The sequence below is a fragment of the Narcine bancroftii genome, chromosome 7, assembly GCF_036971445.1.
Source record: "Narcine bancroftii isolate sNarBan1 chromosome 7, sNarBan1.hap1, whole genome shotgun sequence".
NCBI classification, from domain to species: domain Eukaryota; kingdom Metazoa; phylum Chordata; class Chondrichthyes; order Torpediniformes; family Narcinidae; genus Narcine; species Narcine bancroftii.
The window spans coordinates 26,193,539-26,220,928 of record NC_091475.1 but is presented as its reverse complement, the minus strand read 5'-3'; the positions used below and the strand labels follow the sequence as shown (position 1 = coordinate 26,220,928).

Here is a 27,390-nt window from a genome sequence, read left to right as displayed (position 1 = left end):
CTAATCAGGACTGCTCCAACTCCACAAAGGTTATTCCACTTATTTTTTTGTAGAGTTTGTTTCTGGTTATCCGAAAAGCTTGGGACCGGATGTTTTTCGCTTAACTGGATTTTTCGGATAACCAAATAATGGCTTTAAGTAGCTCAGTAGCAACAGCAGGATACTTGTATCAGTGGTTAAACAACCACAAAAAAGCAGGTGGTTTTCAAACATGAAATAATGTCTAAATCTTATCAAAAATGTGATCTCTGCTAACAAAATAAGATAAATGAAGATCCCTGACTCCTCCCCACAACCACTGCCGATCCCGACAACTCCCCACAGCCACTGCTGATCCCAATGCCATCGCCGATAATCGAGCTTTTCAGTTAACCGATTTTCAAATAATCGGAAATGTACTGTACTATTAATAATTATTATCTATGTATCTTTTGTATTTATGGCCTCCTTTTAATTCAAATTATACTATTACAATATGTTTCCCATATCCAAGATGCTTGGGACTGGACAGTTTTTGGTTATTGGATTTTTTCAGTTAACGGTAAAAAAAAAACCCAAAAAACCCAAAAGCAGCACAGTAGCATCAGCCCATGAGACCTCCCCTTCACTGTCGCCGCACCCTGACACCTCCCCACCACTGCCGACGGACCCCGCTCCTGCCTGGGAGCCCAAGGTCCTCGCTCCTGCCCTGAAGCCCATTCTCCTTTATGACGCCAGGACAGAGGAGAACCAATTACAGTGGAGGGTAAAGAAATAGAAAGAGAGAGGGGAGGGAATTACCTGAAACAAGGACAATCGGCATTTGAATTTCTCCTAATTTCTCCCCATGCACCAGTAGCTCACTGATGGCTTGAGATTCCAGCCTGCTTCTCTGAGCTGACATCCAGCATTTGTCTTCCCGGCTGGTTCTGAGCTCTGTTGTTACCAAATTGACACCAATAGGGCATCAGAGCCCCACATGTGCAAGTCGGTGATACATTTTTTTCAACTTGTGACATCATGTTAGTGCCAAAAAATGTTCGGTTCATAGAACTTTTTGGTTAACAAAATCTCGGATACGGGGAAACGTACTGTATAGTATTTTTATGAAATGAAGTATCTATTTGGCAACAGAAAGAATTTCTGTGCATATGTATATTGTACAAAGTATATCAATATACCTTTCATGTGCTAATTACCAAATGTAATCGACAAAATCCATGATGTACATGACAATAAATTTGTCATTAAGCACGTCCAGGAGAGTTTCCTGAAGCAGAGTGCAGACCAGTGGTTTTCATACTTTTTCTTTCTACTCTCATACACCTCAAGTAATCCCTATGCCATAGGTGCTCTGTAATTAGTAAGGGATTATTATTTAAGGTATTATGTAAGTGGGGGAAAAAAAGGTTGAAAACCACTGCTCTAGACCCAATTGTTACTGAAATATTTTGCTTGAGAAAAATTGTCATTGGCCCATTTCCTTTGAAATTATGAATCCGTGCACAATTAAAACCGTGATTTTCAAACCTTTTCCTTCCACTCACTTACCACCTTAGGTAATCCCATACTAATCACAGAGCACTTATGGCACAGGGAAAACTTAAGGTGAAATGTGAATGTAAAGTAAAAGTTTGAAAAACACTAAGTCACACATGGAATAGGTTTACCAGGATTACAAAAAGCATTAAGTAAAAAAAATGTTGCTTGGTTTAAAGGGCATGAGTTATGGGGAGAGATTGGACAAGCTTGTGTTTGTTTTCTCTGGAGCATAATATCATGAAAGGTGTTGATAGGGCAGACAATCAGAATCTTTCCACCAAAGCAAAAGCATCATATACTAAAGGACATTACAGTGAAAGGGAAGAAGTTTCAGGGAAATATGTAGGGCAAATATTTTAGACAGAAGCTGCCAGAGATAGCATTTACAAAGTTTCTAGACAGAGATGCAAATGTGCAAGAAATGGAGGGACATCTAGCAGGTGCAAGCAGCAAGTTTCCAAATTGATTCTGGCATCATGTTAAACCTGTTCCTGTGTTGATCTTTGTTCCAAAATCATAAGGGGACATAGATAAGGTGAATGCTCACAGTCACTTTCCCAGGGTAGACAATTCTCCAACCCCTCTAGTCCTGGCAACTTCCTGATGAATCTTCTCCTTGTCCCTTCCTATAGCTGGGCAACTAGAACTGTACATAGTACTCCAAGTGTGGCCTCACCAAAGCCTTGTTCAGCTGAATCATAATGCCCATCTTTTGTACTCTACTCTGACCAATGAAGGCCAGCATGAGAAAAAGCCTTTTAACCAACATACTCACACGAGTTACCACTTTCAACGAAGTCTGCACTTGTATCCCTTTGACTCTCTGTTGTACAACACTCTACCATTCACCATGCAAGTTCTGCTCCAGTTTGACTTGGCAAATTGGAACATTTCACATTTGACAGTCAAATTCCATCTGCTATTCCTTGGCCCATCTACCTACCTGATAGATATCCTTCCCAAATTTACACGTCAGGTTAATGACTACTATTAGGTTGTTAATATACTTGACAAACAGAAGTGACTCCTGAAGCACCCCACTGGACAAAGGCCTCCAATCAGTAAAACATCCTTCCATGAAGCCAATTTTGAAGTCAATGGGTTTGCTCACCTTGGATCCCATGTGATCTAATCATCCAGATGTATCTGCCATGCAGGACCTTATCATAGGCCTTGTAAAGTGTCTATATTCAACATGCACTGCTCTGGCCTCATCAATCCCCTTCGTTACCCTTTCAAAAGGGTCTCAGATTCCAGAGACATGACCTGCCATGCACGAATCCATGCTGACCGCCTCAACTTTTCATACTCAAAGAATTCCTTTGATCTGGACTTCTTAAATCTGAATCACACCTCCTTTTTCCTGACCAGAGCTTTAATAACCCTCATCAACAAAGGTTCCTTAAACTTAGCAGCCTTGCCCTTCATTGAAACAAGAACATGCAGTGCCCATATTCGTTCACATCTTTAAAGTCATCTCACTTTCCAGTTGTCACTTACTTGCAAACAACCCCTCCAATCAGCTCCTGCCTAATTGCTCCAAAAGCAGCCATGTCCCAATGCAGGTCTTTTACTTGTGGACCAGTCCCATCTTTTTCCATGGCTAGTTTAAAACTAATATCTACTCACATTGCCACTTTCAGGATTCAATGTACTTCAAGGTCTCTGATCAACACACTCCCCCAAGAGCCCTGCCAATCATATGTGAACAATGGTCTGAGCCAGTTCCCAAAATGCATCACCTACACTTGTGTGACTTAATGTTCACCTCCCATTCTTTGCCCACTTTCCCAGTTGATCTGGATTCCATTGCCATTTTCAACCTCGATGTCTACTAAACCATCAATTTTGAGGTCATGTGCAAAATTATGAATCATCCATATTATTAATATAGATAGCAAACAACCGAGGACCCAACACCAATCACTGCTGCACACCATTGGTCACAGGCCTCCAATACTACCCTCCATCTCCTCTCTTATTGGCTGGCTCACCTTGGGTCCCAGGTGATCAAAATACAAATCAGCCTACCATGCAGGATCTTAAAATCTTGCTGAAATCTATATAAATAATCTCCACTGCCCTCCCATCATCAATCTTAAAAAAAAAAATTAATTCAAGAGACCTCAGTGAGCGCAACGCCATTATAGCACCAGCAATTGGAACCTGGGTTCGAATCCCAAATGGGAGTTTGTATGTTCTCCCCGTGTCTGCGTGGGTTTCCCCGGAAGCTCTGGTTTTCTCTCACCGTTCAAAATGTACTGAGTTTCAGGGAAATATGTAGGGCAAATATTTTAGACAGAAGCTGCCAGAGATAGCGTTTACGAAGTTTCTAGACAGAGATGCAAATGTGCAAGAAATGGCACCACAGGCTTGTGGGCCGAAAGGGCTAGATTTCTAAATTTAAGTGAAAAAATATATATATTTAAAATTTTAAAAATTAAACTGATGTTTGGGCTCTTACCGCACCATCAACTAGAGTGAACTGGGATTTCCCCCCCCAATGCTCACACCCCTTTACCTGCCAGTGACCTTCCTGAAGTTGATATAGAACAACCATTTCTCCATCTAAGATCCAGAGACCTGACGTGTCATCAAATGCTATTCCCCAGGCTCGATGTCTCACTCTGATCATCTGCTGATAACTCAATTTCCGAGATACAGCATCCAGTTCAAGGATATGCACTGAGGAGAAACTGACAATTCTTGGTGTGAGTACACAAGATACAGCAACATCGAACAGCAGCAATGATGCTCCGTCTACACTGCCACTCCTCAGCAGGTACAGCCACATCTTAACAGCGTGTACGAGGCTTGTGCTCCCAGAACAACGTACATATCACTATATTCTGTTACATTCGTCCCACTTAATCACGTTATGTGGAGGAGCATTCCACAGAATGTTTTTTTCCTCTCCAATTATGAAGACAAAGTGAGCTTCTGCCATTATTTAACAATGAGGCCAGCATTGTAATTGGGAGGACAGGCTTGCGTGAAAGGAACCACACATTTAATCTGTTTTTAAATATTTAATTACTCGATACTGTGGGGCAGCAAGATTTGGACGTGATGTCACCACTGTGCAGAAAACACCTCGTGCATGAAGGGCACAACAGCGTCTGTTCATGTCCAGACTAGAGAGGATATGGCGAAGGAGGGACTTAGCTGTGACTGCCAATCCAAATGATGCAGCAATGCCATCTACAAACCTCATTGCCCCAAGGTAAAGTATCACTAAAAATTAAAAAAAAAAACAAAATTGGTTGTTTCTTCTACATTTTGTGTTAATGGTTCTGTTCCCCACTCAAATTCTGTAGTAAATTTTACATTTTACCTCAAATTTTGGGGTAGTGATTTGTATATTCCACAAGTGCAAATTTCCATAACCTGAACCGCTTTAATGCAGGGGTCACTGTGCAGCAAAGCAGCATTACAGAGGTCAACTTCCTCTATTCTGTCTCTTCAAATACACCCAGGGCTGGTATACAGTAACCCTCTCACCACACTGGCAACTCCCAGGTCAGTTAAAACAAATTTCTTCTTCACTGATTTTGTTGAATATCAAAAAATTTAAACTGCACTATTCTCATTCAAACATCTGTTGTGGATATACTGTTTAAGGAGAACTTGCTGTGTCCTAGAGAAAGTTGTTATACTCGGTACACTGGCATCTGCTCCAACATTTGGCAGAGAGGAACATTGGAGTCTTTCTTTTCCCCCCACCCCAACCCTACCTCACCCCAATCAATGTAATCTTCTGAGATCGCTGTCTGAAGAGGGTGTGCAAAATCATTGAGGACCCCTTCTATCCTGCACACAGCATCTTTCAGCAGCTCCCATCGGGGGAAGAAATACAGGAGTATCAGAGTCAGCTGAGGAACAGCTTCTTCCCACAGGCAGTGAGAACGCTGAACGACCAAAGGAACTACTCACACTGACCATCCAAGACTCTCATTTGTACCAAACAATGGTTATTTATTTATATAATAGATAAAATACTTGTCCTGCATATGTATTGTTTGCCTGGAATGGGGACCAGCAATACTTCTGAGTGGAAAGCCCAGCAAAAGGTTGTGGATAAAGTCCAGGACATCACAGGCTAAACTTTGTGGGAGAAACCAGAGTGGTAGTAGATGATTGCACTTCTGACTGGAAGACTGCGCCTCGTGGCGTACCTACCCTTTGACCATTCAGCTTACCAAGCATCTGGTGATCGTGCCTGCACTCACTTCTCTTCCCTGACACCCTTGGAAGTCCGGTATACTGCTCATGTCTTCGGGAGACAAACTCTTGACAGACATTTTCTACAAACCCACCAACTCTCAAGGTTGCCTCGCAGGTTGATAGGATAAAGGTCTATGGTATGCTGGGCTTCATTAGTTGAGGAATTGAGGTCAAGAGTAGTGAGGTCATGTTACAACTCTACAAATCTCTGCTGAGACCACTCTTAAGAGTATTGTGTTCAGTTCCGGTCACCTCATTACAGGAAGGAATGTGGAAGCTATGGAGAAGGTGCAGAGAAGATTTACCAAGATGTTGCCTGAATTGGAAAATGTCTTATGAGGCAAGGTTAGCAGAGCTGGGACTTTTCTCATTGGAGCGAAGAAGGATGGGAGGTAACTTAATAGAGGTCTACAAGATTATGAGAGGCATAAAGTAGGCAGCCAGCACCTTTTTTCCCAGGCAAATACCAGAGGATATCTGTACAAAGTGAAGGGAAAAAAGTTTAGGGAAGACGTCAGGGATAAGGTTTTTAAAAAAAAAATATAGAGAGTTGTGGGTGCCTGGAATGCATTGCCAGGGGTGGTGGTGGAGGCTGGAACAATAGAGACATTTAAGAGACCCTTGGGTAGGCACATGGATGAGTTTAGCTTTTTTTTGTGAAAGTATAGAAAAAGTCAGCTCGCCTGCACTGTGCTGAAGTGCTCTATCTCCCACAGTATCCTTTACTATACTCCACACCTTATCTCCATTCCTTTCTCACAATTCCTGTCTCCTGCACCCAGGATGAGGTCTACCATTCCAGAATCATTGAAGATATATGCGTGTAATAGTCAAAATTTGTGGACCAAATTTTAGGGTAAAATTTAGAGTCAACTACTACACGCATTTTGACTGCAGTAAGTACCCCTGTCGTTTGAAGCGTCAGGAGTTCTGATGGACAGACAGGTGGCCAGAACCGTGAGGCAAGTCTGCGTTAAGGGCGTCAGGAGTTTGGATGGGCAGGCAGGTGGCTGGACTGGGTGGTGAAGTCCATGTTTTGGGCATCGGGAGCTCAGATGGGTAGGCAACAGGGCCCAACTGAAGGTCTGTGTTCAAGGTGTCAGGAGCCCGGATGGATGGGTGACCGGGGCCTGAGTGTCGAGAGCATCGGTGAGTGGGCAGCCAGGACCAAAAATGGTTGGGGCGGGGTTATTGTTCCAGCCTCCACTATCACCCCTTTTACATGGTATTGACTATTACATGCGTATATATATTTCAAGATTGTAGTAAAGAGCTCAAGAAGGGTATGGACGGCCATTAATCCTTACTTGAAGGATTGGGATTCAAAGGGGTTGGCATTAGTGGAAGATTGTTTCGAAGGAGGTTTATTTCTTTCGTTTGACAGACTTAGAGAGAAGTTTGGTATATTACAGAACACATTATTTGCTTATTATCAAGTACGTGATTTATTAATGAAGTGTTATGGGCTAGAGTTAATATTACCTAGTTTGTCGAAGTTTGAGAAATTAATTACGGATAAAGGGAAGAAAGGGTTTGTTTCAGAAATGTATATGTTGTTACATGAAAAAGGTAGATGTTTTTAGGGTAAGGGACAAATGGGAGCAAGAGTTATCTATTCCTATTTCTGAACAACAATGGTCGGACTTGTGTTTGGAGAGTGTTACAAAATTAATTAATGTACGTTATAGTTTAGTTAACTATAATTTTTTACATCAGCTATATTTAACCCCTGAAAAGTTAAAGAGATATGATTTTAGTGGGTCTGATTTGTGTTTCTGATGTGGAGATCAGACTGGTACATTTGGACATTCAGTCTGGGAATGTATCAAGGTGAAGCTTTTTTGGGAGAAAGTTATTAAATTTTTGCGAGATTTATTCCAAACAGAATTATATGTGGATCCATGGATGTGTCTATTGGGCTATGTGAACCCAGTTACAGTACGTATGGAAAAACTTCAAATTGCATTTATTAGATTGGGCTTGGCGGTGGCCAGAAAATGTATAGCGGTAACTTGGATGTTGAGTTAAGTATACAAAAATGGCATAAAGAAATTCAATCTTGTTTGTAATTAGAGAAGATGACATATAATTTACAAAATAATTACTCCTTTTTTGTTAAAATGTGGTCTTCGTATTTGGAAGGTGTGCATTTAAATGTAAAGTAGATACTCAATCGATGGTCAGAACACTTCCAATCTCTTTTCAGTGCCAACCGCTTAGTCCAAGAATCCGCCCTACTCCAGCTCCCTCAACAACCCTCGAGACTAGAGCTGGATGAGGTCCTTACCCGGGAAGAGACATACAAGGCAATTGAACAACTGAAAAGTGGCAAAGCAGCAGGTATGGATGGAATCCCCCCCCAGAGGTCTGGAAGGCTGGTGGCAAAACTCTGCATACCAAACTGCATGAGTTTTTCATGCTCTGCTGGGACCAAGGAAAGCTGCCTCAGGACCTTTGTGATGCCAACATCATCACCCTGTACAAAAACAAAGGCGAGAAATCAGACTGCTCAAACTACAGGGGAATCACGCTGCTCTCCATTGCAGGCAAAATCTTCGCTAGGATTCTCCTTAATAGACTAATACCTAGTGTCACCGAAAATGACCTCCCAGAATCAGTGTGGCTTTCACGCAAACAGAGGAACTACTGACATGGTCTTTGCCCTCAGACAGCTCCAAGAAAAGTGTAGAGAACAAAACAAAGGACTCTACATCACCTTTGTTGACCTCACCAAAGCCTTCGACACCGTGAGTAGGAAAGGGCTTTGGCAAATACTAGAGCGCCTCGGATGCCCCCCAAAGTTCCTCAACATGGTTATCCAACTGCACGAAAACCAACAAGGTTGGGTCAAATACAGCAATGAGCTCTCTGAACCCTTCTCCATTAACAATGGCATGAAGCAAGGCTGCGTTCTCGCAGCAACCCTCTTTTCAATCTTCTTCAGCAGGATGCTGAAACAAGCCATGAAAGACCTCAACAATGAAGACGCTGTTTACATCCGGTACCGCACGGATGGCAGTCTCTTCAATCTGAGGCGCCTCCAAGCTCACACCAAGACACAAGAGCAACTTGTCCGTGAACTACTCTTTGCAGACGATGCCGCTTTAGTTGCCCATTCAGAGCCAGCTCTTCAGCGCTTGTCGTCCTGTTTTGCGGAAACTGCCAAAATGTTTGGCCTGGAAGTCAGCCTGAAGAAAACTGAGGTCCTCCATCAGCCAGCTCCCCACCATGACTACCAGCCCCCCAACATCTCCATCGGTCACACAAAACTCAAAACCGTCAACCAGTTTACCTATCTCGGCTGCACCATTTCATCGGATGCAAGGATTCACAACGAGATAGACAACAGACTCGCCAAGGCAAATAGCGCCTTTGGAAGACTACACAAAAGAGTCTGGAAAAACAACCAACTGAAAAACCGCACAAAGATTAGCGTATACAGAGCCGTTGTCATACCCACGCTCCTGTTCGGCTCCTAATCATGGGTCCTCTACCGGCATCACCTACGGCTCCTAGAACGCTTCCACCAGCGTTGTCTCCGTTCCATCCTCAACATTGATTGGAGCGACTTCATCTCCAACATCGAAGTACTCGAGATGGCAGAGGCCGACAGCATCGAATCCACGCTGCTGAAGATCAAACTGCGCTGGGTAGGTCACGTCTCCAGAATGGAGGACCATTGCCTTCCCAAGATTGTGTTATATGGCGAACTCTCCACTGGCCACCGAGACAGAGGTGCACCAAAGAAGAGGTACAAGGACTGCCTAAAGAAATCTCTTGGTGCCTGCCACATTGACCACCACCCAATGGGCTGATATTGCCTCAAACCGTGCATCTTGGCGCCTCACAGTTTGGCGGGCAGCAACCTCCTTTGAAGAAGACCGCAGAGCCCACCTCACTGACAAAAGGCAAAGGAGGAAAAACCCAACACCCAACCCCAACCCACCAATTTTCCCTTGCAACCCCTGCAACCGTGTCTGCCTGTCCCGCATTGGACTTGTCAGCCACAAACGAGCCTGCAGGTGACGTGGACATTACCCCTCCATAAATCTTCGTCCGCGAAGCCAAGCCAAAGAAAGAAATATATGAGCTCCATGGGGGGTGGGTATAAGGGGTGGGATAGTTGGGAGGGGGGTGGGGGGAGCGTTATAGGGGGTAGATATAATTTTGCTTTGTGTTTTATGTTTGTATTCCTTCTTATAAACTTTAAATAATTTTTTTTTTTAAAAAGGAGAGCATGGACATTCTTGGTGATTAGGATTAAAATCCCAAGTACTTTATACTTGTATTTAAAAAATTATAAGGGAGAAGACAGAAGCAATGAAGAACAAAGGATAAAATAGGTGCTTGAAGACATAGGAAATGTGTAAATTACTAAATGAGTGTGAAAAATCTGTGTTACCAAAAATGGCATGGACAGTATTAGGGAACATGAGGTGGTGAATGGTCACACATTAGGGCATTTGAGATCAAGGAATCTGGATATTTTAAAATTTTAGTTCAGTCACACACAGGATAGTGTGCCTCATTACAGGAAGGACGTTGCATGGTTTAGTAAAAGTTATGGGGACAGATTGAACAAACTTAGGTTGTTTTCTCTGCAGCATAGGAGATGAAGAGGAGACCAGATTTGTGGCCAAGGGGTCTGCTTCTGTGCTTTACTGTTCTTGGTTTTAAGGAGTATTAAGATCGATGTGCCCTGCACCCACTAAAATATATTGTATCCCCAGTTATTGAAGCAGACAAGTGAAGAGATTTCTGGGGACTTGAGAAAAGCCTTTGTATTCTCACTAGCAAAAAGACAGGGCCCAGAGGACTGGAAAGTGACTAACGTTGTACCTTTGTTCAAATAGGATAAAACAAAATCCAGGAAATTATAGACCAGAAAGCCTCACATCAGTGGTAGGGAAACAATTCTGACAACAGGAAAGGTGCAGGAGAAAGTGACTAATGGTGTACCTTTGTTAAAGAAGGGAAAAAAGGATCATCCAGGAAATTCTAGGCCAGTAAACCTCACATCAATGGTTGGGAATCTATTGGAAAAGGATACTTTGGGATAGGATTTGTGCACATTTGGAAAACCATTCGGGTCACATCTCACCAATTTGATTGTTTTTTTTGTAGTGACAAAGTTGATCAGAATAAGGCAGTGGAAGTTGTCCATGAATTTAAGTCAGGCGGTTGACAAGGTCCAATATTGTAGGCTGATTCAGAAGGTGAGTCGAAAGTCAGGATACAAAATTGGCTGGCTAATTGAAGGCAGAAGCCAGTGTAGGAACACTGTTCTTCAGCTATGGTCCTGTGACCAGTGGTGTTCCGCGGGGATCGATGGGACCCCTGTGTTTGTATTATATATGTGACTTGAACGAAAAAGTAGATGGGTTGGTTAGCAAGTTTGCAGATGTTACTTCGACGTACAGTAGATGCAATAGAAACCGTGGGAAGGAAGGTGGTGGGGCATTGTTGAAATATCAGTCAAAGAGATCATAGTAGTGTTCAGAGAGGACAGTGCCATGAGAACTATCATGTGAGGCAGTGTGGTAGAAATCAGGAACTGAAAAGATATAGTCACCTTGATGGACGTATAATTACGGGCCACAAAATGGTCTCCAGGAGTTAGAGGATCAAATATGTAGAGAGAGCCTGTGGAGAACTGTAAAAGTGGCAAAGCTGTTATAGCAGGTGATTTCAACTTCCCAGCATTGACTGGAAATATCCAAGTGGCATTAAGGGAATGGATGGGGTGAACTGAGTGTGTCCAGGAGAACCTTCCACAGCAACATGTGGATAGACCCACTCAGGAAGGGGTAAGACTGGACCTTGCACTGGGGATTGGAGCTGGTCAGGTAACTAAGGGAACACTTTGCAACCAGTGACCATAATTCTGTTAGGTTGAAGAAAATTATGGAAAAGGATAACACTGTTCCTTAATTAGAATCCTAAATTGGGGTCAGGCCAACTTCAACATGTTCAGGCACGAGTTAACAGTAGTTGACTAGATGCAAATAAGTGTGAGTTAAAGCATGACTGCCAAGTGGGAGGCACTGAAGAGGCCGATAAAGATTGAAGTCAAAGATGTTCCCAGTATGGTAAAGGGCAGAAGCAGCAAGGAAAGGAACCCTGGTCAACAAGTGATATGGAGGTACAGATCAGAGAGAAAAAGTTGCGGGCAGACAAGTTTGAGGGAATCACTTAAGTATAGGAAATGTAGGAGCATAGTGAAAATGGAAATAAGGAAGATTAAAAGAGGTAATGAGATGACTTTGACTGACAGTGTAAGGGAGAATCCAAAAAGATTATGGTATATTAAGAACAAAAGGGCCACAAGGGAAAGAATATGTCCTCTTTAAGATCCATGTGTAAAGGTAGAGGAGGTGAAGATCTTAAATTTGTGAATATGTTTACTATTGAACAGAGGTGGGAGGGGAGGGAAGGGAAGTAACTAAAAATAGCCTAGGGCAACCATTCTCAACCTTTCTTCAGCTGTGGCACCCCAAAGGATTCTGCTCAAAGTTTATGGGCCCCCTTCCCTGTGAAGCAGCCAAGTTTTGGTTTCTTTCGTACTTCTCTCTTACTGACTACACATCTGCATCAATAATGATGGGGTGTTAGCAGTCTTAGGTCATATCAAGGCAGATAAATCTCCAGGTCCAGATAGAGTGATCCCTGAACAATGTCGGAGACAGCAACTCATTAGGACATAAATAAGGATTTTCTTCACTGAGAAGACAGTGGATCTGGAATTTTCTACCTCAGAGAGCTGCAAAGGCCCACTTATTAGAGCTCGTTCAATAAAAGAGGAAATTATCCAGGATAATGCAACCAAGAGCAGTCATGATATGAATCAACAGTCTCCTTCCTCTGTACATTACACTTACCTATCACAAAGAACTCCAAAGTAATCACCTTGTCTGCAATGGACAATCTGCACCACAGCACACCTAGCCTGCAATTCAGAATCAGAGGTCAATGATGATGGCATAGTCCTAGACAGATGGATTGACAGTTCTCCAGGACCATCCTTCACTCTACTCACCTTCTGGCATCCAGAGGCTTGTATATCACACATATTAAAGCAATCCAGCTCTCTCCCACTTTGATATTCCCAAAGCCTGACAGTGCCATCCTGGAGATGAGAATACAGGACAATTAAAACCAGCACCAGATCAAAAACATTTTCAACATACGATGCTCCATCTGATATTATTCTGGACAGCAACCCATTCAGCCTATTGCCGCTACACCTTGGTAACTGAAGCCATCCACTTCAACTGGCTCTCTTCTCCACATCATATCCCCAATAGCCTTCTGTGCAGCTTTTGATAAGAATCCACCATGTTTGGCCGATCCAGAAGATTATGACACATGGCTCCTTGGGAATGAAACAAGTTGATTTAAAAATGACTTGCTCATAGAAGACAGAGGGTATTGGTAGAGAGGTATTTTTCTGACTGGAGTTCCGTGACATACATACAAAAATAATATAAATTAAAAACATTGGTAGGCTGAAACATGAAAGTCTGTGGAAGCTGTGATTGTGGTAAAACACAAAAATGCTGGAGGAACTCAGCAGGTCTCACAGATTCCAATGGAGGTAAAGATATACAGGTACAGAATCCTTTATCCGGACATCTAAAATCCGGGAAGCTCCAAAATCCAGCAAGTGGGGAGAGAGACGGCAGCAAGAGTTGGACGGACGAGGGGGATAGACCGGGAGCGTGACTGGAAGCAGGTTGGGGTGGATACAGCAGCACAATTTGGGTGGGCTTAAATCTGGCTTTCTGAAATCCGTAAAAATCCGAAATTCAGAACACACTATCCCCCAAGGGTTCTGGATAAAGGATTGTGCACCTGTATTACTGATATTTCTGGCCTATGCCCTTCTTCATTGTATATTAGTGGGCTGATTAATAAGCTACAGAGACAAATTGGAATTGTGGATAGGAAGAAAGGTTGCAAAAGAATTTAGCAGGATATTGAGAGATACAGGAGATTTGGGCAGAGAAATGATAGATGGAGTTTAATCTGATCAAATGTGAGGCACTGCACTTTAGGAAGACAATGCAAAAGGAAAGTACACAGTAGATGTCAGGACATTAATGTACAGAGGGATTTTAGGGTGCAATCAACTTCCTGAAAGAGGAACACAAGTGGACAGGGTGATTAAAAAAAAAGGCATGAAGATCAGGCTGGCAAGTCATGTTGAAGCTATACAAAAGTTTTGTTAGGCCACATTTCACAAGATATAGGAGCAGAAGTAGGCCCATTGGCCCATCAAGTCTACTCCGCCATTCTAATCATGAGCTAATCCATCAACCCACTTGTCCCTACTCCCCGGCTTTTTCCGCATAACCCTCGATGCCCTGAATAATCAAATACCTGTCAATCTCTGCCTCAAATACACCCAATGACTTCGATTCGACAGCTGCCTGTGACAACAATTTCCACATTTAGAGCATTAAGTGCTGTACTGGTTGCAGCATTACAGAGAGGACGTGAAGGCTTTGGAGACGGTACTAAAGAGATTCTCCTGGATTAGAGAATGAATAAATTTTACATTGTTTTCTCTGGAACGGAGACCAAGGGAGAACCTGATGGAAACCCAGAATGCCAACTTGGTCTGCATGGAGGAGTTGGGTATGAAATTATGAGATGCAGAATGTAGAGCTTTTTCCCAGCATGGAAATGTCAAATAACCAGAGGGCATAGTTTCAAGGTAAGATGGGTCAAGTTTAAAGGAGATTTACAAAGCAAGTATTTTTTAAACATACACAGAGAGCGGAGAATGCCTGGAATGCCATGCCAGGGAAACTGGTAGAAGCAGATTAAATATCAACGTTTAAGAGGCAGTTAGACAGGCACATAAATGGGCAGCTAATAGAGGGATACAGAACCATAGACAGGCAGGTGTCCATTTAAATTGGCATGAGAACTTAGAAGAATACAGCACCAGAATAGGACCTATGGCCCATGTGTCTGTGCCAAACGATGTCTAAATCAAACTAAAAATCTACTGCTACTTACACCTGATAAATATCCCTCCATTCCATTCATTCAAAGCTTTTAAATGTCTCTATTGTATCTGCATCTGCTCTTCCAGGCACCTAGCAATCACTGTGAAAAATATTTGCCCAGAACATCTCCCTTAAACTTACTCACCCTCATCTTAAATGCAAGCCCTCTAGTGACACTTTTACCATGAGGAAAAGATTCAGACTATGTACCCCATCAACACCTTATGATTTTATACACCTCCTTCAAGTCTCCCCACAGTCTCCTACGCTCCAGAGAAAACAACCCAAGTTTGTCCAACTTCTTCCACAAGTCATACCCCCATATCAGGCAACATTCTGCTAAACTGTTTCCATATCAGTTTTAAACACCCCATATCCTCCTGCAAAGGGGCGAACCAGTACTGCAGTGTCCCAAGGATGGCACAACCAGTTTTATACTGCTGCAACATACCTTACTTTTACAGTCAATGCCCTTCCCAATGAAGCCAAAGCATACCATACACCTTCATTACCATCATATTTACTTGAATAGCCACTTTCAAAGAGCCATGATACTGGACCCCTAGATCCCTTGTGAAGGTTGACTGAGCCAGGATTTTTCTCTCTGGAGGAACAAAGGTTGGGAGGCAACCTAAAACAGGTGTATATGTTTTATGAGAGGCACAGAAAGGAAACAGACAGCACCTCTTTCCCAGAGTGGCAAAGGCAGCAGAGGACATCTGTTTAAGGTGAGTGGAGGAAAGTTTAATCAGAGAGTGCAAGAAGAATGGAATGCACTGCCTGCCAGAGGTGGTGCAGGCTGTTACAATAGGGGTATTTAAAAGGCTCTTGGATAGGCACATAGATGAAATAAATAGAGGTTATGGGCTGTGAGGTAGGCATGGGTTAGATCAATGGTGGGAGTAGGTTTATACAGGTCAGCACAACAAAACTTTATACTAGTGCATCTACAAACTCTTCAATATCATGCCTTCAATTTTGAACTTTTTTACCCCACTGCATTGATGCATCTGTTGTCTCTAAGTCAAGTAATGGTAGTTCAAGTCCCAATGTAGAGGCTCAGTCTTCATTATCATATTGAGGACAGTGATATTACCACAGAAAATATAATGTAATTTTAAATTCCTACCCCAGATCCAGACAAAAGGAGGTGAGAGTGATTTGATGGAATGCATAGTTCACTGACAAACCTGTGAAAAGAGAAGTTTCTGTTACATTTGATTTTTAAATTGTAATTTGGATGAAATTAACAATTTATGTGAAGTGTAACTAATTTCACTTCTTTAAATACAAATACAATTAATTCTATCAGTTGCTAAAGGTGCAAAAATAACAAGGTTGCTGTTATGGGAGACTTCAACTTCCTTAATATTGACTGATCTCAGTGCAAACGATGGTGCAGAATTGGGCATGTAGAACATTACTGCAGAAAAACAGGCCTTCTAGTCTCTGGCGAACTGTAATTCTGCCTAGACCCACTGACCTGCACCCAGTCCATAGCCCTCCACACCCCTCCCACCCATGTATCTGTCCAATTTTTTCTTAAATGTTAAAATTAAACCTGCATTCACTACTTCAGTTGGCAACTTATTCCACACTCCCACCACTCTGTGTGTGAAGAAGTTCCCCTAATGTTCCCCTTAAACTTCTCCCCTTTCACCCTTAACCCAAGTCCTCAGATTTGTCTCTCACCTAACCCCAGGGAAAAAGTCCACTTCCATTTACTCTATCTATACCCCTCATAATTTTGTATACTTTTATCAAATCTCCCCACATTCTTCTGCACTCCATGGAATAAAGTACCAACCTGTTTAACCTTCCCCTGTAACTCATTCAGTTTGTCAAGTCCAGGCAACAATCTAGTAAATGTTCTCTGCACTCCTTCAATCTTATTAAGCAGGACTCCACCTCACTTAGCAAATCAGTGTGCCCCACCCCATTGCCTATCAGACCTGGGTATCCCACCCTACCTGCAGCTCAATGCATGAACAAAGTTTATGTAAATACAGTGATAAGGGTCAGTGTGCCATCTTCACACTAATCAAAATCAGGGGGCTCAGTAGGAAATCAAAGACTTCAGGTCAAGGAAAAAAGTGCATTAAAGGGCTGAGATTTAAAAATAGAGACAAAACAGAGAACAAATATTTACACAGTGAAACATGAAAACCTGTAGCCACTGTGATTATAGTAAAAACATAGAAATGCTTGAGAACTCAATGGTCTTTCAACGTACGTAAAAAGATATATGGCTGACCTTTTACATAAAGTCGCAATATATCTTTGCTTTTTATGGACACTGAAAGGCCGTCTGAGTTCCTCCAGCATTTCAGTGATTAGTAAAACATGAAAATCTGAGAAATTCTGTTCTGCATCCATTACATAATCTGTTTTCTGATCACTAAGGTTATAGTGTCTCAAACTACACCTACTTCAATTGAAGTAAAGGTTTTCTGACATCCTTGGAGGTCCTAATACATGAGCCACCCCTTTGCTCCTTCCCTACCCTTACCACTGCCTCTGGCTGCTCACCCACCCCAGTAACCACAACCCATGGACACCCAAAGAGGGTTCTCAGGCCCTGAACAACAAAATAACCATGTGGTTTAGAATTGGCTGTCATCATACTCCTGGTGTCCCAGACAGAAGGCCTCAATGATATGCGGCTGTTCCAGTAAACTGACTCGAATCTTCTCATCACGGTCTGCGGTAATCACAAATCGATCCTCTGGACTAACTGCCTGGTGAGAAAATCACAGCAATTACTGGCAGGAATCCCAAGAGGCAGCATTATTACTTTCAAGTGTCGGCAGAGAATGTCTGACTACAATCCTTGGCCTGAACATTTTCTACAGTAAAACCCCCTGTATCTGGCACCTATAGGGATTGGTAGATGCCCGGTGAGTGTATTTTCCTGAGGCTTGAGATTTACTCTTACAATGCCCAACTAATACACCTGCATTAAGAATAAATGGTTTAAAAGACAAAAATACTATTCTGTATTTACTCTGAACAAACTTTTCTTGAATGAATATATAAAAATCTTACAGCATCTTACTTTATTTTCAGTCACATTCTTTGAAAGCATTTAACTGTCATTGCATATGAAGATTCCGCCCCCTGCACAGAGCCATGCGAAAGATGAACATTATAGATAATTACCCCCCCCCCCCACCCCTACCCCAAACAAGTTTACAGATAAAGCCTCTGACCGGGGCATCTCTTACTAAGCAGGGATAAGGAGACACTTTAAGAGTCACCCCAACTGCGAGTGGCATCAACCAACTCTTCATCCTGGGAAATGCCATTGCTGTTTCACAGAACATTATTCAAACAGCTGCTGTGAGCAAAGCACAACCAAGGCTCTCTGCTGGCTGAATATTGCTCCCATCTTCACCAAAGGTTTTCATGGTTCCTTGGAGAACATTTACAATTTTAAACTTGTGTATTTTTTCAACCTATTACTTTACTCTTTTTTTTTTAAATTTCCTCAATTTTTTTGTCAGTTGCTTGATTTCCAGACACCAGAGGTTTTATTGTACTTTGTTACCAAGCCCAAGAACAATTTTGTATGTCCCCATTAAAGGTAAGCATATCCATTCCAGGCACTGGAACCATCTGCTTCACTAAATTTACTCAGCAAGTACAACAGTTGCCAAAATCCCAGTGGACTTCTCAGCATCTGTCCATCTGGCCCTTATTTCATCCATCCCAATCCCTTTGCTTACCACAGCCAACAGCATAGAGAGGTGCCCGAGCTGCAATTGCCCTGGACTCTGAGGATCATGGATGGAAAAGCTGTAGACATCTCCCGATTTGTCAGCAAGTAAGATTTGGTCCTCTGCTTCTGTAATTGCGAGTGAGGTAGATCGACGAACAGCATTCCTACATAAGCACAGTGGATGAGTGAGAGAAAAAGGGCAGGGCACAAGGAGGACAGAAAGAAATAAGCCAGCGATGGAGGGCTCTATAAAAATTATCTTACCGTACACTAAGACACTCCCAGGGTCTCGTCCTAAACAAGATCAGCTGCTTGTTGTCTGCAGTCACGGCAAGATAGGTCCCCGATGGAGAAAAGGCAAAAGACACTATCTCATCACTGACTCCAGCATCAGCTTCCCTGAAACATAAAGACCTATAAGCACCGAACAAAGCAAGTTACAGGACCCTTTTTTGGCTGGCCTAGTAACCAACATCCACAGGCCATTTCCCTACCATTTCACACCTTCCTGTCAGGAAGGTGCAACAGCAACTGTACATCCTAAGAAAACTGAAGTGGGCAAGGCTTCTAGCTACCAATATGTCAACCTTCTATAGGAGCTCTATTGAGAGCATCCTGGGCTGCTGCATCAGTGTGGTACAGTTGCTACAGAGAAATGGATCAGAGATCCATCCACAGGACCATAAGGGTGGCAGAGAGAATCAATGGAGTCTCTCTCCACCCCCCCACCCCCCATTAAAGTTAAAGTTATCTACCAGGATCGTTGTCTGAAGAGGTTGCGTAAAATCATTGAGGACCCTTTCCACCCTGCAAACAGCATCTTTCAACTGCTCCCATTGGGGAAGAGCTACAGGAGTATTAGACCCAGCACCACTAGGCTGGGGAACAGCTTCTTCCCAAAGACAGTGAGAATGCTGAACAACCTTTTGGAACTACTCTCACTAATTATACAAGACTCTCACACACACAAAAAAAAGGTTCATTTATATAGATAAAATACTTGTCTTGCATATGTATTGTTTGTCTGCATGTGCATTATGCCTGGTTGTGTGTCTGTTTTTTTTTGCCTGAGGACTGGAGAATGCTTTTTCATTGGGTTGTACTTGTACAATCAAGTGACAATAAACTTGACTTAGCACACCCTTGTGACCACATAAGCTGGTTTATCTCTTTGCTTGGTCAGAGTTTGCTTGGTCAGAGACAGCGAGACTATTTGGGAGCCAGATATTTGTTCACCTTCATCAGAGCACATGAAATAGGAGCAGGAGGATGCAACCTGCCCCATCGAGTCTGTTCTTCCATTTAATAAGGTCACAGCTGATCTGGCCATGAACTCAATTCCACCCATAACCCTTAATTCCCTATTATGCTGATGTCTGTTTGTGTATTAAATATACCTTCTCAGACAGAGGATTCCACAGATTCACTACCTTCTGGAAAAACCAGTTCCTCTTCATCATCCCAAAATCTACTTTCTTGACTCTGTTCTAGTGTCATCTACCAGAGAAGTCAACTTTTCTGACTGCATCTTAATTAGACAATTTATAATCTGACATTAAATCTTTTCTGACAATGTTTCCAGGGACATGGCACAATCTCTAGTCTAATTTCCCTCCTTTGCAGCACATCCACCCCACTGCACACAGCATCTCATCGTGAGTCCAAGGCACGTTGAATGAGCTGCAATTGAACCTCACCTTGTTTCAGCAGCACAGTTGTAAACAAAAGGCTCCCTGGAAAGAAAATAGCAAATAAGGAAAAATGATTCCAAATATATGGCTATCAACAGCAGCTAGGAAGGAGGATGGGACAGAGCCAGGGGACGGAGGAAACGCGCAGGAGCGAAGGGACACGGTAGCCGGGGGAGTTTAGGGGATAAACCTCCCCTCTCCACCGTTCCTTCCCCCCCCCCCGGTCTGCATTTCCTCACCTGGCTTCGCCCGGCCTCAGGCCGAGGATCCGGGAGCCGCCGCTCATGAAAACGGCAGAGCCACAGCGACCGAACAGCATGGCAGTCCACACAACTCCAGGGCATGCGCAATCCGCTCCGGCTCCAGCCCCGCCCCCGCCCAGGGCCAGTGCGTCGGTTTCGCTCCGACAAGATGGCTGTCTGGTCGTTGGGGCTTGGGCTTCGCAAGGCACCGCGGGTAGGTGTGGGCGGTGGGAAGCGAGGGGCCGGGATAGAGAGAGAAGAGGGAGGGAGGGAGGGAGGGAGGGAGAGAGAGAGAGAGAGAGAGAGAGAGGGATAGAGAGAGAAGAGGGAGGGAGGGAGGGAGAGGGAGAGAGAGAGAGAGGAGGGAGAGAAGAGGGAGGAGGGAGAGAAGAGGGAGGAGGGAGAGAAGAGGGAGGAGGGAGAGAAGAGGGAGGAGGGAGAGAAGAGGGAGGAGGGAGAGAAGAGGGAGGGAGGGAGGAGGGAGAGAAGAGGAAGGGAGGGAGGAGGGAGAGAAGAGGGAGGGAGGGAGGAGGGAGAGAAGAGGGAGCGAGGGAGGAGAGAAGAGGGAGGCAGGAGGGAGAGAAGAGGGAGGCAGGAGGGAGAGAAGAGGGAGGGAGGGAGGAGGGAGAGAAGAGGGAGGGAGGAGGGAGAGAAGAGGGAGCGAGGGAGGAGGGAGAGAAGAGGGAGGGAGGAGGGAGAGAAGAGGGAGCGAGGGAGGAGAGAAGAGGGAGGGAGGAGGGAGAGAAGAGGGAGAGAGGAGGGAGGGAGGAGGGAGAGAAGAGGGAGGGAGAGAAGAGGGAGGGAGAGAAGAGGGAGGGAGGGAGGAGGGAGAGAAGAGGGAGGGAGGGAGGAGGGAGAGAAGAGGGAGGGAGGGAGGAGGGAGAGAAGAGGGAGGGAGGGAGGAGGGAGAGAAGAGGGAGGGAGGGAGGAGGGAGAGAAGAGGGAGGGAGGGAGGAGGGAGAGAAGAGGGAGGGAGGGAGGAGGGAGAGAAGAGGGAGGGAGGGAGGAGGGAGAGAAGAGGGAGGGAGGAGGGAGAGAAGAAGGAGCGAGGGAGGAGAGAAGAGGGAGGGAGGAGAGAGAGAGAAGAGGGAGGGAGGGAGGAGGGAGAGAAGAGGGAGGGAGGGAGGAGGGAGGAGAAGAGGGAGGGAGGGAGGAGGGAGAGAAGAGGGAGGGAGGGAGGAGGGAGAGAAGAGGGAGGGAGGAGGGAGAGAAGAGGGAGGGAGAGGGAGGAGGGAGAGAAGAGGGAGCGAGGGAGGAGAGACGAGGGAGGGAGGAGGGAGAGAAGAGGGAGGAGGGAGAGAAGAGGGAGGAGGGAGAGAAGAGGGAGGGAGGAGGGAGAGAAGGGGAGTGAGGGAGGAGGGAGAAGAGGGAGTGAGGGAGGAGGGAGGAGAAGAGGGAGGGAGGGAGGAAGGAGAGAAGAGGGAGGGAGGGAGGAGGGAGAGAAGGGGGGAGGGGAGGGAGGGAGGAGGGAGAGAAGAGGGAGGGAGGGAGGAGGGAGAGAAGAGGGAGGGAGGGAGAGGGAGAGAAAGAGGGAGGGAGAGGGAGAGAAGAGGGAGGGAGGGAGGAGGGAGAGAAGAGGGAGGAGGGAGAGAAGAGGGAGGGAGGGAGAGAAGAGGGAGGGAGGGAGAGAAGAGGGAGGGAGGGAGAGAAGAGGGAGGGAGGGAGAGAAGAGGGAGGGAGGGAGAGAAGAGGGAGGGAGGAAGAGAAGAGGGAGGGAGGGAGAGAAGAGGGAGGGAGGGAGAGAAGAGGGAGGAGGGAGAGAAGAGGGAGGGAGGGAGAGAAGAGGGAGGGAGGGAGAGAGAAGAGGGAGGGAGGGAGAGAGAAGGAGGGGAGGGGAGAGAGGAGGGAGGGAGGGAGAGAGGAGGGAGGGAGGGAGAGAGGAAGAGGAGGGAGAGAGGAGGGAGGGAAGAGGGAGGGAGGGAAGAGGGAGGGAGGGAAGAGGGAGGGAGGGAGGGAAGAGGGAGGGAGGGAGGGAAGAGGGAGGGAGGGAGGGAAGAGGGAGGGAGGGAGGGAAGAGGGAGGGAGGGAGGGAAGAGGGAGGGAGGGAAGAGGGAGGGAGGGAAGAGGGAGGGAGGGAAGAGGGAGGGAGGGAAGAGGGAGGGAGGGAAGAGGGAGGGAGGGAAGAGGGAGGGAGGGAAGAGGGAGGGAGGGAAGAGGGAGGGAGGGAAGAGGGAGGGAGGGAAGAGGGAGGGAGGGAAGAGGGAGGGAGGGAAGAGGGAGGGAGGGAAGAGGGAGGGAGGGAAGAGGGAGGGAGGGAAGAGGGAGGGAGGGAAGAGGGAGGGAGGGAAGAGGGAGGGAGGGAAGAGGGAGGGAGGGAAGAGGGAGGGAGGGAAGAGGGAGGGAGGGAAGAGGGAGGGAGGGAAGAGGGAGGGAGGGAAGAGGGAGGGAGGGAGGACGGACGGACGGACAGGGAGGGAGGGAGGACGGACGGACAGGGAGGGGAGGACGGACGGACAGGGAGGGAGGGAGGACGACGGACAGGGAGGGAGGGAGGACGGACGGACAGGGAGGGAGGGAGGACGGACGGACAGGGAGGGAGGGAGGACGGACGGGGAGGGAGGGAGGACGGACGGGGAGGGAGGGAGGACGGACGGGGAGGGAGGGAGGACGGACGGGGAGGGAGGGAGGACGGACGGGGAGGGAGGGAGGACGGACGGGGAGGGAGGGAGGACGGACGGGGAGGGAGGGAGGACGGACGGGGAGGGAGGGAGGACGGACGGGGAGGGAGGGAGGACGGACGGGGAGGGAGGGAGGACGGACGGGGAGGGAGGGAGGACGGACGGGGAGGGAGGGAGGACGGACGGGGAGGGAGGGAGGACGGACGGGGAGGGAGGGAGGACGGACGGGGAGGGAGGGAGGACGGACGGACGGACAGGGAGGGAGGACGGACGGACGGACAGGGAGGGAGGACGGACGGACAGGGAGGGAGGACGGACGGACAGGGAGGGAGGACGGACGGACGGACGGACAGGGAGGGAGGACGGACGGACGGACGGACAGGGAGGGAGGACGGACGGACGGACGGACAGGGAGGGAGGACGGACGGACGGACAGGGAGGGAGGACGGACGGACGGACGGACAGGGAGGGAGGACGGACGGACGGACAGGGAGGGAGGACGGACGGACGGACAGGGAGGGAGGACGGACGGACGGACAGGGAGGGAGGACGGACGGACGGACAGGGAGGGAGGACGGACGGACGGACAGGGAGGGAGGACGGACGGACGGACAGGGAGGGAGGACGGACGGACGGACAGGGAGGGAGGACGGACGGACGGACAGGGAGGGAGGACGGACGGACGGACAGGGAGGGAGGACGGACGGACGGACAGGGAGGGAGGACGGACGGACGGACAGGGAGGGAGGACGGACGGACGGACAGGGAGGGAGGACGGACGGACGGACAGGGAGGGAGGACGGACGGACGGACAGGGAGGGAGGACGGACGGACGGACAGGGAGGGAGGACGGACGGACGGACGGACGGACAGGGAGGGAGGACGGACGGACGGACGGACGGACAGGGAGGGAGGACGGACGGACGGACGGACGGACAGGGAGGGAGGACGGACGGACGGACGGACGGACAGGGAGGGAGGACGGACGGACGGACGGACAGGGAGGGAGGACGGACGGACGGACGGACAGGGAGGGAGGACGGACGGACGGACGGACAGGGAGGGAGGACGGACGGACGGACGGACAGGGAGGGAGGACGGACGGACGGACAGGGAGGGAGGACGGACGGACGGACGGACAGGGAGGGAGGACGGACGGACGGACGGACAGGGAGGGAGGACGGACGGACAGGGAGGGAGGACGGACGGACAGGGAGGGAGGACGGACGGACAGGGAGGGAGGACGGACGGACAGGGAGGGAGGACGGACGGACGGAAGGACAGGGAGGGAGGACGGACGGACGGACGGACAGGGAGGGAGGACGGACGGACAGGGAGGGAGGACGGACGGACAGGGAGGGAGGACGGACGGACGGACAGGGAGGGAGGACGGACGGACAGGGAGGGAGGACGGACGGACAGGGAGGGAGGACGGACGGACAGGGAGGGAGGACGGACGGACAGGGAGGGAGGACGGACGGACGGACAGGGAGGGAGGACGGACGGACGGACAGGGAGGGAGGACGGACGGACGGACAGGGAGGGAGGACGGACGGACAGGGAGGGAGGACGGACGGACAGGGAGGGAGGACGGACGGACAGGGAGGGAGGACGGACGGACAGGGAGGGAGGACGGACGGACAGGGAGGGAGGACGGACGGACAGGGAGGGAGGACGGACGGACAGGGAGGGAGGACGGACGGACAGGGAGGGAGGACGGACGGACAGGGAGGGAGGACGGACAGGGAGGGAGGACGGACAGGGAGGGAGGACGGACAGGGAGGAAGGACGGGCGGACGGACGGACAGGGAGGAAGGACGGGCGGACAGGGAGGATGGACGGACGGACGGACGGGCGGACAGGGAGGAAGACGGACGGACGGACAGGGAGGAATGACTGGTATCCTGCTGAGACCCTGCCCCGACCTCCGCATCACCCTGCCCCGACCTCCGCATCACCCTGCCCCGACCTCCGCATCACCCTGCCCCGACCTCCGCATCACCCTGCCCCGACCTCCGCATCACCCTGCCCCGACCTCCGCATCACCCTGCCCCGACCTCCGCATCACCCTGCCCCGACCATCACGGTTATCCAGCCTCTCCGACCCATCGGAACGATGAACATACAACATAGTACAGGTCCCTCAGCCCTCCACGTTGTACCAACCCATATTTTCCTTAAAAAAATACTAAATCCTCCTACCCATAACCCTCTATTTTCTTCCATCCATGAGCCCGTCGAAAAGTCTCTTAAATGCCCCTAATATTTCAGCCTCCACCACCATCCCTGGCAAGGCATTCCAGGCACTCACAACTCCCTGTGTAAAAAAAAAACTTAACCTTGATGTCTCCCTTCCTTCACTTTGTACAGATGTCCTCTGGTGTTTGCTATTCCTGCTCTGGGAAACAGGTACTGGCTGTCCACCCTACGCCTTTCATAATTTATTAAGTCTCCTCTTATTCAAAGAGAAAAGTTCCAGCTCTGCTAACCTTGTAAGACTTATTTTCCAATCCAGGCCACATCCTGGTAAATCTTCTCTGCACTGTCTCCATAGCTTCTGCATGCTTCCTGTAATGAGCTGACCAGAACTGATTACAATACTCTAAACGTGGTCTCACCAGAGATTTGTAGAGTTGCAACATGACTTCTTGACTGCTGAACTCAATATCCCATAGCCCTTAACTATCCTATCAACCTGTGTGGTGACCTTGAGGGATGTATCAATTTGGAAACCCAAGGTCCCTCTGTTCATCCACAGTCCTAAGTAACTGACCATAAACCTTGTACTCACCCTTCTGGTTTGACCTTCCAAAAAGCATCACCTCACACTTATCCGGATTGAACTACATCTGCTTCTTTTCCACCCAGCTCTGCACCCTTTCTATATCCTTTTGTAACCTACAACAATCTTCAGCTCCATCCACAACTTCTCCAACTTTTGTATCATTCACAAAATGAACTTGTTCATCATTCCACTTCTTCATTTAGGTAATTTATATAAATCACAAAGAGCAGGGCCAGAACAGATCCTCGCAGAACTCATCTAGTCACTGACCACCAGGCAAATACATTCTTTCCATGGCTATGCTCTGCTTTCGACATGCAAGCCAATATTTTTTATCCACCCAGGACATCTGAAATGCCCTCCTTTATTTAGCAACGGGGCTTCCACTCGTCTGTGGACAATAGAGCCATCTCCCTCATTTCATCTGTTTCTCGGTGTTCCACTCTTACTTCCTCCACCCTAAACAGAACAGGGATAGGGTTCCTCTAATCTTCACCTTTCATTCCACTAGCCTCTGCATTCAGCACATTATTTTCCACCAATCCTGTCAGCTGTAACTTGACTTCACCCCCAGACATGCCTTCTGTTCCCACTGCTTCTGTAGCAATTACTCCCTCCATAACTCACTTTTATACTCATTCCCCCGCCCCCACCACAGCCGCTTCTCTGTGGAACCTGGTACTTTCCCCTGAAACTGCAGCAAGTGGCACATTCCTCATTCCTCACCACCATCCAAAATCCCAAATAACTCCTCCATGAGAGATAAAGATTCACATGCACCTCCTTCCACCTATCTACAGCATTTGGTGCTCCTGATGTGCCTCCTCCACATCGATGCCCATCTGTTGCCATTTCAATTCTCTAACCTGTCTGTCCTGAATTCAAGATTATTTTATTGTCATGTAATAAAACAGAAAATGTGATATTATATGAAATTTCTTTTCATCTACTGTAAGGCAAAGATACGCTATCACCAGAAATTGCCCAGTGCCCCTTACAACTAGAGAAAGAAAAGCAAAAGAGAGATTCCACCCCCCCCCCCCCCCACTCTTAGAGTAACTGAATGTCCGTGGATTCATCTCCAGCACTCCAGCAGCCACACAGCATTGTCCAAACCATCAGATCCAAACTTCTGACACAATCAGGACGCCTCCAGGGCCCTCGGCACCCTTTCGCATATCTCAGTTCCGATACCTGATAATCCTTCAGCCAATTTTGAGCCAGTCTCCAGTAGCCACAGCCTGCATGGATTCCTCGCCTCAAGTCGCCAACAGCCCCCCGCATGAGTATTCTTCAACCTCACTGGTCTGCCACTATGGTCACTGTCTCGTGGGTCATCTCTGCTTCTCCTTCTAAAACAGGAGTTGGTCTACCCATTTTCTGGTGCCCTGCACCAATGCTGTGCTTTCCCAGAGTCTTCAACTACTTGAGGCTGTACACAGGTGCCACCATCTTGGATGCAGACCCCATGGTCACAGGATTTTAAAATAAACCTCCATAGGCTGCTTTAAGAGGCTGTTTAAAGCATGTACGAAGTTGACAGCAGTCGGGTGGGCGGTTGGACCTCAGGGGGGAGT

General features: G+C 47.4%; 2 protein-coding genes across 4 annotated transcripts in view; one reads left to right on the top strand and one right to left on the bottom strand.

Moving 5' to 3' along the window:
* The window catches only part of wdr4 (WD repeat domain 4), a 31,984-nt gene extending 11,273 nt beyond the window's left edge, over positions 1-20,711 (bottom strand). Inside the window, exons 1-9 of one of the 2 annotated variants that reach the window (XM_069889205.1) lie at positions 20,408-20,697; positions 20,175-20,210; positions 18,742-18,876; positions 18,485-18,641; positions 17,385-17,497; positions 15,889-15,949; positions 12,782-12,871; positions 12,624-12,691; positions 4,043-4,217 (exon numbers count right to left, since the gene is read on the bottom strand). In XM_069889205.1, coding sequence (XP_069745306.1) covers positions 4,043-4,217; positions 12,624-12,691; positions 12,782-12,871; positions 15,889-15,949; positions 17,385-17,497; positions 18,485-18,641; positions 18,742-18,876; positions 20,175-20,210; positions 20,408-20,487 — 915 coding nt within the window. In that variant the 5' untranslated portion in view covers positions 20,488-20,697. Of the gene's footprint in view, positions 1-4,042; positions 4,218-12,623; positions 12,692-12,781; positions 12,872-15,888; positions 15,950-17,384; positions 17,498-18,484; positions 18,642-18,741; positions 18,877-20,174; positions 20,211-20,407 lie in introns of both variants that reach the window. The other variant, XM_069889206.1, reaches the window with a different exon arrangement.
* The window catches only part of ndufv3 (NADH:ubiquinone oxidoreductase subunit V3), a 29,642-nt gene continuing 22,660 nt past the window's right edge, over positions 20,409-27,390 (top strand). The window contains exons 1-2 of one of the 2 annotated variants that reach the window (XM_069889207.1): positions 20,409-20,624; positions 25,399-25,437. In XM_069889207.1, coding sequence (XP_069745308.1) covers positions 20,511-20,624; positions 25,399-25,437 — 153 coding nt within the window. In that variant the 5' untranslated portion in view covers positions 20,409-20,510. The remainder of the gene's footprint in view (positions 20,625-25,398; positions 25,438-27,390) is intronic. The other variant, XM_069889208.1, reaches the window with a different exon arrangement.